General features: G+C 49.6%; 1 protein-coding gene across 7 annotated transcripts in view; it reads left to right on the top strand.

The window, feature by feature from the left end:
• GAS7 (growth arrest specific 7) overlaps positions 1 to 16,478 on the top strand; it is a 210,456-nt gene that overhangs the window by 113,438 nt on the left and 80,540 nt on the right. For 3 of the 7 annotated variants that reach the window (XM_019981774.2, XM_019981775.2, XM_019981777.2), the window contains exon 2: positions 14,757 to 14,877. In XM_019981774.2, the coding sequence (XP_019837333.1) occupies positions 14,757 to 14,877 (121 nt within the window). Of the gene's footprint in view, positions 1 to 656; positions 1,119 to 4,904; positions 5,166 to 8,946; positions 9,079 to 14,756; positions 14,878 to 16,478 lie in introns of those variants that run through there. The other 4 variants (XM_019981776.2, XM_070774339.1, XM_070774338.1 and 1 more) reach the window with 4 other exon arrangements.

The raw sequence follows: 16,478 nt of genomic DNA, 5'->3' as shown, positions 1-16,478 counted from the left end.
CGATTCATGGGGTCTCAAAGAGTTGGACACGACTGAGCGACTGAACTGATATGAACTGACCCAGTCCTTGGGACCTCAGTCCCTCCGGAAAACCATATTTACTTCGATGTCAAGAATCAGTTTCTGAAATCCCTAAGATTTGCATCTGAAAGCGAACCCAGAAAGGCAGGGCATTTGTAAGTGCTAAACCTTCAGCTGTTCCAAAAAGCTTTGTAAGCGGAGTGACAGGGAAGATTCACCAAAGGTGCCAAGTCCTTGCCAAACGCATGTCATTGTTGGAGACAGTGTTGCTCTCGGAGTCCAGTCCTTTCTTCACATGAAACCAACAGATCTCTGGTCCCCAGGCTGTTTTCGTCTGAGATGCCTGGCATCGCCTCCTCTTTTATCCTCTGTCTGTCCAGGTTTGGTAGTGTCAAGGGCAGAGTGAAGGCAGAGGGCCCTCGTCTTGTTTCTCTGGGAGCTGTAGCTTTTCAGCCCTGGACGGGTGTAATACTATGGTTCTTTGGGAGGGCATTCTCCATCCTTTTTACGTTGGTTTTTATCTGGCCTTGGGTTTGCACAGCTGGGGCCGGAGCCGGGGCCAGAGCCGTGACTTCGGTTTGGGAAGAAGTTGGCGGAACATTCCCTTGCAGGGCCTGGGCAGACCCAGGGAGTCCCGCCTAAAATACAGTGGACAAAGGAGCTCTTGTCCACAGGCCTGGGGGTGGGAGGCAACTGGTCAGTGACACAGGCTTGGCCATTGTGTGTCCTGACCTCAGCCAACTTTTTTTTTAGCTGAGAAAGGGGAAAAAGAGAGAGTGCAAAAAAAAGAAGAAAGCAAGCAAGCCTCCAGACCCTTTGCATCTGGAAAGTCCAGAATGCATCGTTAATTTCCTCACAAGCGCTGGAGCAGATTTGGAAGGAACTGTGCAATGTAGTGGGTTCTTTGTGAAAGAACAGCAGTGTGAAAAGCCACAGGAACATCCTCCGGGCTGCTCGGAGCCCTGACCCTGGGGTAGCTGCCCGCCTGGGCCTCATTTCCTGCATAGGGGGCCCATGGTGAGGAAGCTGGCAGCCCGGAGACCTCACACAGGATCCTGAGTTAGCAGCCCCCAGAGAAGATGAGCTCGCCTCCGATGGTAAGACTCGATCCCTCTCACCTGCCAATGTGTCAGCAGCTGGCTTTTCTGTGCATGTTTCTGGGATGAGTTCGTCATTGCAGAGAGGCAGTTCTGAGAACTCTCTGAAATACAGGCTCCCAAATGCTGAGTTTACAAGTCTGGAGTGTCAGGGGCACCTTTCATGGGTCTGAGGCCAGAGTGATGGGGGGAAGGGAAGGTATGGGCTGATGTTTGAGAAAGCTGGGAAGGAGGGGGAAAAGACGGAAAAGGGAATGTTTGTTGGGGGAAAGGAAGTCTTGCCTCCATCTTGCTACCTGGGAAGGCAGTTTAGTTCAGTGTGACGGAGAAACAGTGTGATGACGTGAGTTTTTCTATGATGGGGATTAGAGTTCAGGTCTTGCCTCCATTGCCTAACTTCTCCCACATCCTGGTTTCTGCCCACCCCCCAACCCCCTACTCCATGACCCAGCTCCAGCTGGGACAGTGGGCAATAAAAGTCCATTAAAGGATACAGGTCCCCAGAAGGTAGTTGGGTGTCTGCCCATTTAAGCCAGTGTTGACACTAGGATTCCAGGTTGGGCTCGTTGCTTCTGTCCAGCTTGGTGGCCGCTGCAGTGACCGCCCTAAAGATGATGGATGTTCCTCCAGTACTTTCTACCCCCCTGACTGGGTCAGAACCAGCATCTCTGATTTTGGCATGACTTCTGATAGGGTCTTGCACCTGTAAGGAGGAGGAGAGATGATGCTAGTTGGCCTCTGACTGGTCATGTGACCTGGTTTCAAAAGTGCATCTGAATTGCCCCAGGACCTTCGCAATGGAGAGCCTGGCTCTAGGGTGGGGCCCAGGACCCTGTGTCTCTAACCAACTCGCAGAGGACTCCCCAGCTGTTGGCTGAGGGACCACACTTGGAGAAGGACCGTTGTAAAGAACCCAGACACTGTCAGTCCAGGGCCGACAGTTACCGTCGCTCAGGACCTGGCTGCAGAGCGCTGGGCGGGTCTGGTCATGTCTGTGGGTGGCAGCAGGGAGGTTTACAGGGAAGAAGGGATTAGCAAGGAGATGAACACTGAAGGGCATTCAGGGAGCGGGGAGGAGCCCGGTAAAGCTCTTGGCAAGAGAACGAGGTGTGTGGGGCACCAGCCATTGGCAGGTTACAGAGTGAGTGGTGAGCAGAGGCCACTGTCTGCCGGCAGGTTCAGAACTGTTTTTCCAGAGCCTGCCTTGGGTGTGGGGCGAATTCTAACTTCTGATGTCTAGAATCTCAGGACACCAGGTGGATGTCTGGTTTTAGGCAAAACAGAGAGCAACCATGTGTGGCTGTAAGAGTGACAGGGAAGGGGCGGACATGGGCCATCAGGACATAACTCACTAGAATGTCCCACGGTGAGAGGCAGAATCACTGAACTCCGAGGCAGCGAGGCACAAGCGCAGGTGTTTGAGGTTAAGGCAGCGTTCCAGGCTTTCATACCTCTGAATCCCATGTGTACCCTTGAACATGACTTTTTTCCCTCCTACAAATACGGCACATCCCTCAAAGAGTTACACTAACATCTAGGATTGTTGAGCATCAGGCTGTATATTTTAAGCGGAAACAAACTCAGCCCTGGAGACCATCTTGTCCAACTTCCGTATTCTTGAAATGAGGAAATTCCGTACCAGCAGAGATGAAGTATGTTGCTCAAGATCTCACAGCAAGACAGTGGCCGTGCTGGGTCCATATTCTATTCACGATGCCCCGAGAGCGGTGGTAGACTCCAAACCTCAACAGCCATGTCCTCGGATGTCCCACTTGTCTAGTTTCATAGGCACCAGGAGCTGAGGCTCCAGAAATGGCAGCTGACTTGGGTTGGTTGGAATCACACCCCTTCTGACTCACAGTAACAGTCGCAGCCCCTCTTAGCCTTAATCTCCCTCTGGTGCTCATGGTTCTGAGCCCATTAGGAATCACCAGGAACAAGTTCACAGAGTTGGAAGTGTTTGATTGAAACCATTGGGAGCACACGTGGTTGGCACTGCAGAGTAACTGGAATTCGTCCCTACGGGGAGAAGACTGGTCACCCCAGGTTCCTTTTGGTCCCTGTGGTCCTGAGAGCAGCATCCATGAAGCTGGATCATCTGGATCTCGGCCACAGACAGAGCATCAGAGACCCTCCCCTTTGTGCCCTGGTGAGCTCTACTCTGCCTCCCTTTTAGACAGCACTAACTCTCCCGGAGGAAGCCCGCTTTTGCCCCAGAGCAGCTGTGGGCAGCAACTGTGTCACCTGTCTTTGAAGCTCCTTTTCTGGCAGGCAGGCTGCTTTTCATGAGGTTCCCAAGCCTCTGACTGCCCGGACTAGCGACTTTCAACTCCCTGACTTACTTCTGAGCTTCTAAAATACATTTTGAACAGAACAGAATGCTTGGGAAACTTGATTATGGGGTTTTCTTCAGAGTCTTAACAACTTATAAGAGTGCCAGGAACGGCATAAAGTATTTTAGGGTTTTGCACCTTAATACTGAAGGAAGGCTATATTTCTTTTTCTCCTTTATTTTTTCCCTTTCCAATACCAAGTGTTGGCAAAATTCTCTTTTTCCCAGGTTTTTTACTTTGAGAAGGGAAACTGGACTTGGCATCATCTAGAAGGGCCTTCACCCTACTAGGAGCTCCCTAGGGAGGGTGTTGCATGTGGATGAGCCTCAAATGTCCTGCAAAAGTACCTTCTAGAATGGGATAATTGATGTCATTATAAAGTAGTATAGAAAATCTGGGATTTTTTTTTTTTTTTTGCCTTCCCCCCCACCCCCGGATCTTCTTCTAGGATGCATTTTGAGATCCTTTACAACTATGTCATTCAGTTCCTAAGTCGTGTCCAACTCTTTGCAACCCCATGGATTGCAGCCACACTTCCCTCTCCTCCACTATCTCCCAGAGTTTGCTCAAAGTCACGTCCGTTGAGTTGATGATGCTATCCAACCATCTCATCTAAGGGAAGTGTTAAACTTTACCCCAACTCCTTCCTCTGAAACATAGAGACATTACAGCCACGAAAAGGCTAGAACAGTGACCTGTGGCAGAAAAAGGAGAATTCCGGGTTCAGTCTCCCCACAGAGGTTTCAGGTATATTGCCCACAATTCAGTTATCCAACTGCTGCGGTTCAGTCACTAAGTTGTGTCTGACTCTTTGCGACCTGGTAGACTGCAGCCTGCCAGGCTCCTCTGTCTGTGGGATTTCCCAGGCAAGAATACTGGAGTGGGTTGCCATTTCCTTCTCCAGGGAATCTTCCCCACCCAGAGATCAAACTCACATCTCTTGTGTCTCCTGCTAGGCAGGAAGATTCTTTACCACTGAGTCCCCTGGGAAGTTTAGGCATAAATTTTTATTTTAAAGAATTTTTTTTTTAATGTGGATGGTTTTAAAAGTCTTTATTGAATTTGTTACAATATTGCTTCTGTTTTGTGTTGTTGATTTTTTTTTTTTTGCCCCCCACCCCCCACGAGGCATTTGGGATCTTCCTTCCAATCCGGCATCAAACCCCTACTCCCTGCATTGGAAGGTGAAGTCTTAACCACTGGACCACCATGGAAGTCCTAGGCATAAATTTAATGATTTCCAATTGCTGTTAATCACTTCACTGTTCTCTTTCCCACCAATCCCTAGTCTGCAAGAATGAAGCAGTAGTTCTAGATCAAAGGAGTTTCAGATCTCTGCCTCTGGAGCCCAAAGGAGTTTGGGGGGAAATTGTGCATAAAAAGGGGTGGAGGGGAGTTTCATGAACATTTATGTTCCTCTTCAGGAGGTTTCTGCCATCTCTCTTGTTTATGTGGTGGAGGCTTTTGCAAGTTCGCGCCAGTCATTTAAATGCCTTGAGATTTCCCTCATGGCAGTTTTGGCCTCTGTTATGAAAGATGCTCCTTGGGGTGTAGAACCCCAGTGTTTGAGGGCTCATAACCCCTGGTTTCACAGATGAAGAGAAAGAAGTCCAGGGAGGCAAAGGGGACCACGTGAATTACAGCTCGTTGCCTGGGAACGCAGCCTCTCTAAGCCTGGACCCCTGTGTTTTCTGCTGATGCTCCCAAAGTGGAGGTAGGATCTCAGAACAGCCCCTGCTATTTTTAATCTGTCAGGGGAGGGGTGGGAGGAAGGGAGCCGACATTCTCAACAGCCCATCAGGAAGCTGAGTTTGAATAAAATGTCTCTGTGAATCACAAGCTGGGGAGCAGAATCACTTGGGTTTTTCCTGCTCAGAAGTTAGAACCGGCTGCCGGGAGCTCACCACCTTGTCCTTTAGAGCGCGGAAACATCAGGATGAGACACACCTGAGACATGAGACAGGCGTTAGGGGTTCCCCAAGCCCCTCCAGACTCCAAGGAGGGGATACAACTGTGGCTTCTGTCTTACTCCTGGAGCATTCTCCATACTGCAGGAGCACCCACAGGAACCCCCATCCCCCTCCTCCCCACCATGTGGCCCTCAGCATGGCCACAAGGACTCTGGTTTCCTGCTCCTAAACTCGTCTGTAAGCAGCAAGAGGGATTGTGATATTCAGTGGCACGTTGACGCTGTTCAGTCAATGTGGAGATTCTCCCAGGAGACTCTGAGGAGTGAGCCCCTCTCAAATCCCAGCCATACTGGATGGTGCCCCAGGAAAAGTACCAGCCGTTCAGAATTCCCCATCTCTTTCATTGTCTTTTCTAAAACCCTGTTAATTGACTCTTCTGGTTTATATCTGTGTGGAAGGTGCAACAATAATGTCTTTCCTCCAGGGTCGGTGAAGTGGGGCTCATGTAAGAATGTGTGCAGGGCTGGTACAGAAGCCACTTCCAACACTATCCGTTCCTTCTTACTCTCTACTGCTTGGCCCCCGGACACTGCAAGGCCATGAAGTGGCCTCTGAACCTGGAGGGTTCATTCATCCAATTCATTCTCATAATTTGTGGTATTGCTTGCAAAGCTTTTCATCCATCCTTGCCCTGCTGGAGACCCCATGGTTTCCAGTTGAGCAAGTTTTCCTGTGAGAGTTGACTTCCTGTACCCTTGCATGGGCTACATTGTAATTGTGTTCATCAAAATTCCTGGTTCACCAGATCACTCCCTTCCTTTTCAGGGTCAGAAAATACAGAGTTGATTGTTCTGTGTCCTCTGCCTATTTAGTCCTAAGAAACATGCCCAGTGAATTGATGGGCCCCCAGGGAGGCACTGGGTGGAGGGTGGGGTGGGGGCTTGCTGATGGATATTCAGAGTTCCCGGGACCCTCACTAAGTCTTCAGGAGACAGTCTGCAATGCTCAAAGTAGTTCAGCCTCCGGGCCCAGGGCTGGCAGCTTTGTGGGTGCCGGGAGAGAGCCCCCATGGCACTGATGTTCACTTCTCAGAGCGGTACCAGTCTCACCCACGGTGTGAGGCTTCCTCTAGCAGCATGGTGGATGGAGAACAGTGGCAGGTTCAGTGGGGGGATTGTGGAAGGTAGCTGATGCAGACAAGGAGTTGGAGTGCACCTTTTAAGCACTTGATTGGTAAACATCCTGAGCCTTTATTGGTAGAGCGATGTATTTTGAGCGATTCCGTTCGTGAAAGGCAAAGTGACATAGTGAGGGACATGTGACATAGTGGCCACATAGAATGGCCTCAGCATCTTCTGCATAACGATCCACAGGTGTCTTTGGAATCGTGGTCACAGAGGAGCTGAGGGCCACTTTATTTATGCTCCTTTACTGGAGACACCCTCCTCCTCCTCCTCCCACTTAAAGGGTTGTAGGACTTTATCCTTTCGTTGCTGTGTAAATGTGTTGTTAGACGGTGTCGGCTTGTTGTTGGGCTTTGAAATCCCATTTTGCCTGGAGCAGTACAGGACCTTCCTGTGTGTCTTCTTTGAGCTGAGGAAAGTTTTCCCCCAACCCCAGAAATCTTTGTTTATAGTTTCTTTTCTGTTTTGGCTTTTGTTCTAGCTTCTTCCTCGGGAATACCTAGCACCTTGGCCTGCTCTTCTGTTGATTCCGTTTTCATGTTTTCCCATTTCCTTTTGCATTCCGGGAGGGAAAAAAAAATCTTCAGTTTGTTTTGTCCATAACTGATTCTTTTTTTTTTTTCCCTTTTTGCAATACTGATTTTATATTCTGTTGCAACCAGTGTGGCTGTTCCTTCTGTCACTATCTTTTAATTTTCCGTACAGTTTTGAGCACATTCTGTCCCTTTTTTATATCACTTTTTTAAACAAATTTGCCTTTTCTTCATTAGTTTGTTCTCTCCTTATGACTTTTGTAGCATAAATGCTGTACATTCCTGCCTTCTTTTGTGGTCACTCAATGGTTTCCTGGAATTTTTCTTCTGGAGATCAGATGAGCTCATGAGTAGAAATTTGTGCTGCTCCTGAGGCTTCCGGATGCTGTTCCTCAGTTTATTTCCTACACTTGAAAAAACACTGTATTATCTGGTCTCCCCACCTCCCTGTACTTGAATAGTCTGTTCAGTCAGATCCATGAAGAGCTGGGATGTGTTCATGGGTGTGTGTGTGTGTGCACGCGCGTGTGCACGCATGCATGTGCATGCTCAGTCATGTCCCAATCTTTGTGACCCCGTTGACTATAGCCTGCCAGGCTCCTCTGGAGTGGGTTGGCATTCCTTTCTCTAGAGGATCTTCCCAACTCGGGATTTGAACCCAGATCTCTTGCATCTCCTGCATTGGCAGGTGGATTCTTTACCACTGGCACATACAGTGCTTGGACTGCTGTTCTCTACTTGTTTAGTGAGAAAGCCTCTCAAATCTGTTTGAAGCCTAGTTTCTGTTACAGTTCCCAGTTTCCGTTCATTTATCTGTCCATCCATCCATCCAATATTCTGAATGCTGAGCTTAGAGTAAAGGTAAGAACAAGATGGACGTGGCCTTGCCTTCCTGAATGTTTCTTTCTTGTGTGGCCTCTCTTCTGCTTCCACCTGTTTCCCCTCTGCCGCCTCCTTCTCCACCACCTCTTCTGCCTCTTCCTCCTCCTCCCCTTCACTCTGGCCAGGTCTCCAAATCTCTAACCCCTAGAAGATCCACTCGAAGACCATGAACATGCTGTCAACATCCATCCTCTTCCCACCAGCCTATAAAAGTACTGTGAGGACTACACTTCCCAGAATGCCCTGTGCTGTTGTCATGGGTCCCCCTTTCCTCCCCAGTTAGTGTCTGTGAGTTGCTCTCCATGGACAGAAAGGCTGCCAGAGCCAGAGAGAGCAATACTTTCACCTGTGAGATAGAGGCAAGGTGCCAAGAATTCTCGTAGACACAGCCTGTGGGCTGGCGGCAGCAGTGTGGAAGGTGGGGCCCCACTTCATGCCTGGTTTCTTAACCCATAGCCAAAGATGCTCTTTCCTTGGGTAGCCGTTCCCAGCTTTGTGTGGGGCTCTCTCCACCCTGAACACATGTCAGCAGAAGGCGTGGGCTGGACTTGAGTCTCCAGTCTCTGGCCCGACCAGGTCTTGGTCCTCTTGGTGGCTCCTTTGCAGCCCTGTCTCTAATTGGTTGGCCCATGTTGAGTGACAGTAGAGGCCGCTCTGGGCCGTTGGGTTCAGGACTGCTCTGGGCGCACCTGTAACAAAGTGGTTCCCGGGACCTGTGGCTCCCAGGCACCCCTGGCCATGTCTCGGCTGCCCCCAGGTGTCCCAGCTGGCCGTGTGGTTGAGAAAGGAGAACTTGCTGCAGAGTTCTTTGTGGAGAAGCCTTCAGGCAGTGCCAATCACAGCTCTGGGCTCATTAGCAGTCATTGCCATGGCAACAGGACTGCCAGAAAGTGGCTCGTTAGGCTGACAACTTCAGCACTGTTATATATAGATCTGGGTGTAGGGGGGTGGGGGCTCCTGGATATGCCTTTCTTTAGCTCTTCTATTGCTTCTGGGTTTGGGGTGTGATAAGACGTGGAATGGGGGGACCTTAAACCCGTCTGATCCGACTACAAAATCGAGTGTCTGACGACCACCCGTTACCACCAGTGAGGACCATCTGCTCACATCTGTGGAAGGTAAGAGCAAGATGCTCCTGCAAGTCTCCTGAAGGGCGAGGAGTCCCGGGTTGAACTTGAGGCTACCGGGAGCTGAGTGTTGGGGTTTGTACTGCCTGGAGGCTGCAGAGGGAGACTGGGTCTCTCTTAAAATAGTCTCTCTGAAGGGTCTGGGCTAGGGGCTAGGAGTCTTTTCTTTCATACATAGCCAGGAAGCCAAACACTGTCTTTTTATAAATTGTTAATTTTCTGTTCCCAGTTTTGATTTAAGAAGTGATCGTTTCTCTCCATCACTCCCTCTCAGGAAAGCTGCAGACCCTCTCTTCTGAGTTCACTGAGCATGAGACTTAAGGATAACATGTTAAAAGGTAGCTTCCCAGGCTCAAGGTTGATTTGAAGTCAGGACTCCAGCATCTGTACTTTAACCCACATCCCAGGTGATGGATGGGGTGTCTTAGGGACCACACTTTGAGAAACACTGCTGTAGCGGGGATTTGTTTTTAATCTCTGGGTGACTTCCCTTTGTTCACCTGCTCTTCTGCCCCTCTCCCCGTCCCACCCCAAGGGGGAATCAGTAGCCATTACTAAGAGGAAAATTTTCTTCTGTTGTGTTGTTCTAAGTAAGGAGACAAGGAAGTCAGCCCACAGACGGGGAACGTGACTGCTTGCACGTGGGTGGTGATATTTCTGCACATCTCCTGGGGAGGCATATGTTCGTTTGGAGACCGTGAGACAGGCAGGAGGATCAGGCTGGGGTGCCGTCCTCCTCGAGTGGGATCTGGAATGTCAGGTGGTCCAGGCGAAGATTCGAAGCTGATCACAGACAGCTGGGGAGAGATGGGCTGAGGGTAGCCAGGATCTGAGTTACTGGATGGAAATCTCTCGAATAAAGCTGATACTGTAAAGTTTGGTTTCACCAGTTAATTAGCTGTGCAGCTTTGGGTGACATATTAAACTCTCTGAGTCTCGGATTCCTCCTTTTAAAATGGGGGAAGAAAATGGCATCTCTGCAGCAGGCTTGTGGTGATGATTGAAGATGAGTGTGTGAGGCACCTGGCTCAGTCCTTGGTGCAAGCAGTGGAAGTCATTATAGGTGATTGCTGGTGGGGTCCGAGCCCAGATGTTTCTTGAGGACCTTCTAGACTGGGCTTCTGAAGTCGTCTGGAACCTCTGCATGTTCCATAGGAAATAGGATGAGTGAGTAGGTAGACACGTGTCTTCATTTGAAGGGTGGGGGGCAGAAGAGCCAAAATTTGCTTTAGATTCTCAGAGGATGGGCTGTCATATACCGTTGAGCAGGTTCTATACTGAACAAGGGGGCCCAGGTTGGGAGGAGGTGAGGTCAAGGGAGGCCAAACCCAGCCTTGCACTCGGGGCCAGCCCATCTGGAGAAGAGGCGGTATTTCCTGATTCCCACAAAGCTGTGCTGTGCATGAGGTTAAGAATTTCTGAGTTGGAGGAAACTGGTCTCATCTCCCCTGATTCCCACTTCTTCTGATCATCTTCATTGTAGGTGTGGCCCCCAACCTCACCCTTCACCCCTGCTTCTAGTTCCTATTCCCATGGGAAAGAGCTGCTAAAATGGAAGGGGAGAAGCCACAGGACTAGGGAAGGGAAGGGAAGGATTTAAGTTGGAAGGAAACTAATTAGAAGTATAGGTTTGGCAGAGACCTTAATTACTGGGTAGTTCCTCATGCTGAATCCTCTTGATTGCTCTGGGGAAGCTTTCCCAGGAGGCCTGGCCCTCTGCAACCACAAGAAGATAATGGTGGTTTGGGCCACTTAAATGACGGCCTGCAGGTGGCAAGGCCAACTCTGTGTGTGTGTGTGTGTGTGTGTGTGTTAAAATACACCTGTACCTGTGTGCGTGCGTTCGACTCTCTGCAACCCTGTGGTCCATAGCCCACCAAGCTCCTCTGTCCATGGAGTTCTCCAGGCAAGAATACTGGGGTGGGTTGCCATGCCCTCCTCCTGGGGATCTTCCCCACCAAGGGATCAAACCTGTGTCTCTTGCATTGGCGGGCGGGTTCTTTACCACTAGCGCCACCTGAATAAAGCACAGGGAGCTCAGCTGGGTGCTCTGTGATGACCTAGAGGGGTGGGCTTGGGATGGCCCAGAGGGAGGAGATGTATGTATACATACAGCTGATTCACTTCGGTGTACAGCAGAAACTAACACAACACTGCAATGCAAGTATACTCCAATTAAAAGAAAAAAATACACCTAACATAAAAGTTATCATCAGTGACACATACACATTCTCAGTTTTGTGCAACCATCACCACTGTCTATTCCAGAACATTCTCATCATGCCCAAAAAGGAGTCCCTGTACCTGTTTTCCCCTCCCCGCAACCCCCTGGCAACCAGTCATCTGTTTTCTATCTCTAAGGATTTTTCTATTCTGGATGTTTCATTGAAATAGGATCATACAGTATGTGGCCTTTTGTGGCTAGCTTATTTCACATGGCATCATTTCAAGGTTCGTCTGTGTTGTCATGTATATCAATACTTTATTCCTTTGGATGACCAAATCTTCCTTTTTATGGATACACATGGGCTTCCCTGGTGGCTCAGATGGTAAAGAATCTGCCTGCGGTGCAGGAGACCCAGGTTCAGTCCCTGGGTCAGTAAGATCCCCTGGAGAAGGGAATGGCAACCCACTCCAATATTCTTGCCTGGAGAATCCCATGAACAGAGGGGAATTTGTTGGTCTGTTCATCAGTTGACAGATACTTGGGTTGTTTCTACCAGTCGTCGATTGTAGATGCTGCTGCTGTGAATGTGTATACAAGTCTGTGTTTGAGCGCTGTTTTCAGTTCTCTTGATATACCCAGTTGTCCGCACATCTTTGATTCCTGACTTACTTTAAACCAGCTAACAGGAGGGACTTCTCTCTGGAAGAAGGGAGACAACAAGGGAACTGTGCCTGCCTTGTGGGTGGGAGGTGGAAGCAGAACACAGCCAGATGGCGTGCGGAGCGGGGCCCCGTGGCCATGTTAGAGGGGAGGTGGAGACCATCTTTGCCATGTTGGCCCAGGTGCCCCCGTCCCCTCTTTCAGCACCCCTACCTTCTGGGCTCAGCATCCAGGAGACCTCTCCAGGTACCTTCCAGAGGGCCCTGCATCTCCTGGATGGGGGCAACCTCAGAGCGGTCATGGCCCCTCCTTGGTCATCAGTGTCTTCAGATGGAAACTCGGGCTTCTTCTGACCCTACAGAGTTAGGCGAGTTCACTAGTCCTTCTAAAGAGAACAGCACCACGCAGCTGTGGAGACAGGACAGGCATCACTGATGCTGTTTCACAGGTGGGACCCAGAGGCACGAAGGTCCAGTTCACTCACCCCACCAGCCCAGCGCAGGAGAGGTCGTCTCACCAGAGTGTGAGAGTCAGTGTCTTAACCCGCCAGCCTCCCCTGCAGGTCTGTGTTTGCCTTTTAAGTTGAGCAGTCCTAGAAATAAAAACTTCAGGGAAGTGACTGTGAATGGTGACATTCCATCTGCGGTGACGGTGGGGCAGAGGCCAGGTACGTGCCCCTGAACTTCACATCGTAGGAGGCAGAGGCTCTGTGAAGCTTGGTCTTGCTCAGCCTTGAATGGCTCCCCTTTCCTCTGGGAACCCCCATTTATTGAACACAGCAGGTGACAGGTACTGTCCTTGGTGGCTAGTGTGTTATTAATTTCCACGGTGTCTTCCACAACCAGGCTAATATCGCCACCCTCCTTTTCACAGATGTGGCAACAGACAGCTGGTTGAGTCATTTCCCCAGGTCACGTGGCTGCTAAGAGGCTGAGTCAGGATGGTGAGCCAGAGACCAGAGGACTGGTTTTCACTGTGCTTCTGGGTCTGTCTCTCCTCTGCAATGTATTTCTGATGACATCCATTTCTGATACCTCTTAAAAATCTCTCATCATTTTACCAGGTTATTTAGACAAGCTTCAATCCGGCCTTTCTTCATGGATTCTATAAGTTACTTTGGGTCAAGCAGAAGCAACCTGGTTCTAGAAGGTTTCTCTCTTGGGACTTCCCTTGTGGTCTGGTTTTCAAGACTCCGTGCTTTCAATGCAGCGGGGGTGGGTTCAATCCCTGGTCAGGGAACTAAGATCCCGCATGCTGCGTGGTGTGGCCCCCCCACAAAAGAACGTTTCTCTCCTCAGCCAACCCTCTGACCCTCCTCTGTTTTACTCCCACCTCCACTCAGCCAACATGCCCATCTCCTGCAGGAGGGATATTTTATACACAAAACACAATACTCATCATAGGGTTTGCATGTGTTTTTACCACTTTCCAATCTGGGAGGGGCTGAAGCAGTGTCTGGACACCCAGGTAAACATGCAAAGCTGTGTGCTTGGGCTCAGTGGACATTTTCTGCTGAGGAGGAGGCCTCCTGGCTGCTGTCTAGCCCTGGGAAGTTCTTCTAGAAGCCAGTCTTCTGCAGAGTCAGAGGTGCTGTGAGTTAACAGGTGTGGGAGTCGGAAGCCATTAGGGCATAGGGGAAGGCTTTTAATTAAACTGTGAACATTTGTAATGAAACATACACCACCACTCCACGGAGGGACACAGGGAGGCTGTGTTTACCCCAAGTCCCAAGAGCAACTACAATTGATCCCATCCCGCTGAGGGTGTGCAGGGCACCGCAGGAAGCAGAAGCATGAGACTTTGCAGCTTCAGAGAAGCTGAGAGCAGTCTGGGAAATGAGTGTCTCTACTGCTCAATTTCAATCTCTTATTTTCCCAAACAGTGGTCATCAGTGACCAGAACCTGCCTCTTCTGGTATGGCTGGAGGATTCTGAGGGCACTTAAAAGCTGATGAGTTTTAATATTTCTGAACAGGATCCAGCTTTGCTGAGAAATTCACCACACCTCTCCTCGTGTGGCTGGAATTCTGATTTTAGTCAACTTACTTTCTTCACAAGGAATAGCAATTGTCTGAGAGGCTAACTTGAGCCCTCTTTTCTTATTTTTCAATGTTCTTTATTTAGGTCACAACTTTTTTGTTGTGTGTGTGTATTAACAAAAATTTAGATGCGAGAGATAAGCAAAAAGAAAAGAATAAAAAATTCCTCATAATCCCACCACTACAAATCACCTCTGTTTAGCCTTTGTGTCTTTATCTTGTTTTTCTGTTGTGTACTTTTTCTCTGACCTTATTTATTTATTTTTAAAGAAAAGTACTGTCACGCTTAGTTAAAAGAATTAAACCACACATCAGTGCATACTGTGGAAAGGAAGAAGCCAGTTTCACCTCAGCTTCCCAGTTCTCTCTGCCATTTAGACATTTGACTAGAAAAAAACCAACTATTTGGTGGTCCCGGAGAGTTTCAGATTCCAGTGACCCCCCACCCCCCACCCCCTCAGGCAGGTGCAGCATCCCTGTGAGTGGTTTCCTAGGGGCCCAGGAGAGAAACCCCAGCCATGTTCATTGAGCACATCTCCACCCCCCATCCTATGGGGGGAGCTGTCCCTTCTGTGGTGGTTCTGAAAATCTAAGTGCTTTTCACCCGTCATTGCTCAGGCAACCTCCATAATCACACCTGTAGCCTGTTACCTCCCCCAGGGAGGCCTGTAGGCCACCACACCACCCCCAACCCCAACCAGCGTCGAGCCATTCTAGGGAGACTTCATCTGCCTCTCACTTCCCGGTTGAGAGACAGCTGCAAAAATGCCACACGTGTGTGACCTTCTCTTTCCTCCTCCACAGAAGCCTGGAATGGTCCCCCCTCCGCCGGGAGAGGAAAGCCAGACTGTTGTCCTTCCACCGGGCTGGCAAAGCTACTTGTCCCCTCAGGGCCGGCGCTACTATGTCAACACGGCCACCAATGGTGAGTCCTGCTCCGGGCAGCGTCTTACAGCAGCCCCCGGGGTCCTGTCCGTCTGGAGGGGCACCTCTCTCCTCCACCTCCTGGGCTTTAGAGCTTTCCTTCGAACTCTCCCTCAGAGGCTGCCAGGATATCTTTCCTTCCCCCAGGCCTGGGTGGCAGGAGGTTGAACCAGGGTGGGGAAGCCTGTCCTTCAAGGTTGGGGTCATCTTTGTAACCTGGCATCTTTGTGGAACCCAACCTCATGGTCTGGGACCATATTTTCCAAGCTGGGATCTTGTAAGGATCTGTAGTCCACAGCTGGTTTAAATCAAATCAAACAGGTTAAGCCACTGCATGATTTCTGGGAGCTTGGAATGTGCTGATTGATACCCAAACGGGTTACAAGAGTGGGGTTTTCCTGTGATTTCAACACAGCATGGCTCTCTTCCCTGAAGTATCTCACTTGCTGGTGTTTCTTAGGATGTTCTTTGGGAAAGGCTGGGGCTACTTATGGGTTTATTCTAACCAGCAAGAGAGGTCCACATGCATTTCCAAGTTGAGTCAAGATCACTTCTCTTTGTCCCAGTAATTGTGGGCATCCTGAGCCTTCAGAATGACTCCAGGATCCCAGCTCATTGCCGTAGAGTGACCTGCAAGAAGGGTCATAGAAGGAGAAGCGGTAGGAGCCATATAACAAGGTGGGCAGAGTGATGTGTAGGTTGTCATCTTGGACCAGACAGAGCAAAGCCAGCCATCAGCTCTGTCTCTTAACCCCAGGGCAGTTGCTATAAGAAAACAGAGAGGATGGAAACCCAGAAAATGAGATTTGGTGGGAATCTGTGCCAAGGCAGAATGTGAAATCTTACCTGAATGCACCTGTTGACACCTCACTTCCCTCATCTGTGCCTACCTGACTACAGCCACCTCCTCCCACCTGACGGGGCCATGGATATGGTTTATGTTAATGAACCTGCAGTCGGGACCTGGTGAGAGAAGAGCCAGCTGCTGTTTTAAGGGAGCAACAGAGAAAGCAGCTGAAAACTGCCACTTGGAGTGGTTGGTTTGTTTACATCTCCTGGCAACTCGGCCTTCCGCTCAAGGGGGTGTTCTAGTTGAAGACTTAACCGGGGTTTCTAGAAAAAAGGAAGTGGAACTCCTTCTGACCATTCTAATCAGAAAGAGTCTTCCTCAAAAGAAACATGTGAGCCGCTTTGTACTGCTATCAGATTATCAGACTTTGAAGTTTCGGAGGAGAGTGTGTTTATGTGCAGTTCCCCATCTGTAAAATACAGAAATTGAGCCATATGACCCTGAGATCATCAAGAATTTGGCTCCATCCTTGTCCTGAATTAGCTCCTGTTGCAAAGGAGCAGAGGGGTAGAAGTAGCTTTCTCAAAATCTCAACTCATTTTTAAAAAACAACCGTAACAAACAGTCCACTGCTGATATACGCTCTCCTTCATTCAACTAGCCCTCTCTTTATTAGGGGGATAGTTAGGTCGCATTTTACCAGGCAGGGCAGACAGCTTTTTTCTGAAGCCCAGATGTCATGCCACTGGGTCCTGGAAGATAGTGATCACAAGAGATGCTAGACCAGGGGTCAAACTCTTTTTCTCTGATAG

The sequence above is a fragment of the Bos indicus genome, chromosome 19, assembly GCF_029378745.1.
Source record: "Bos indicus isolate NIAB-ARS_2022 breed Sahiwal x Tharparkar chromosome 19, NIAB-ARS_B.indTharparkar_mat_pri_1.0, whole genome shotgun sequence".
NCBI classification, from domain to species: domain Eukaryota; kingdom Metazoa; phylum Chordata; class Mammalia; order Artiodactyla; family Bovidae; genus Bos; species Bos indicus.
Note: the sequence above shows the minus strand (reverse complement) of the source record. Positions and strands in the feature narration are given on the sequence as shown.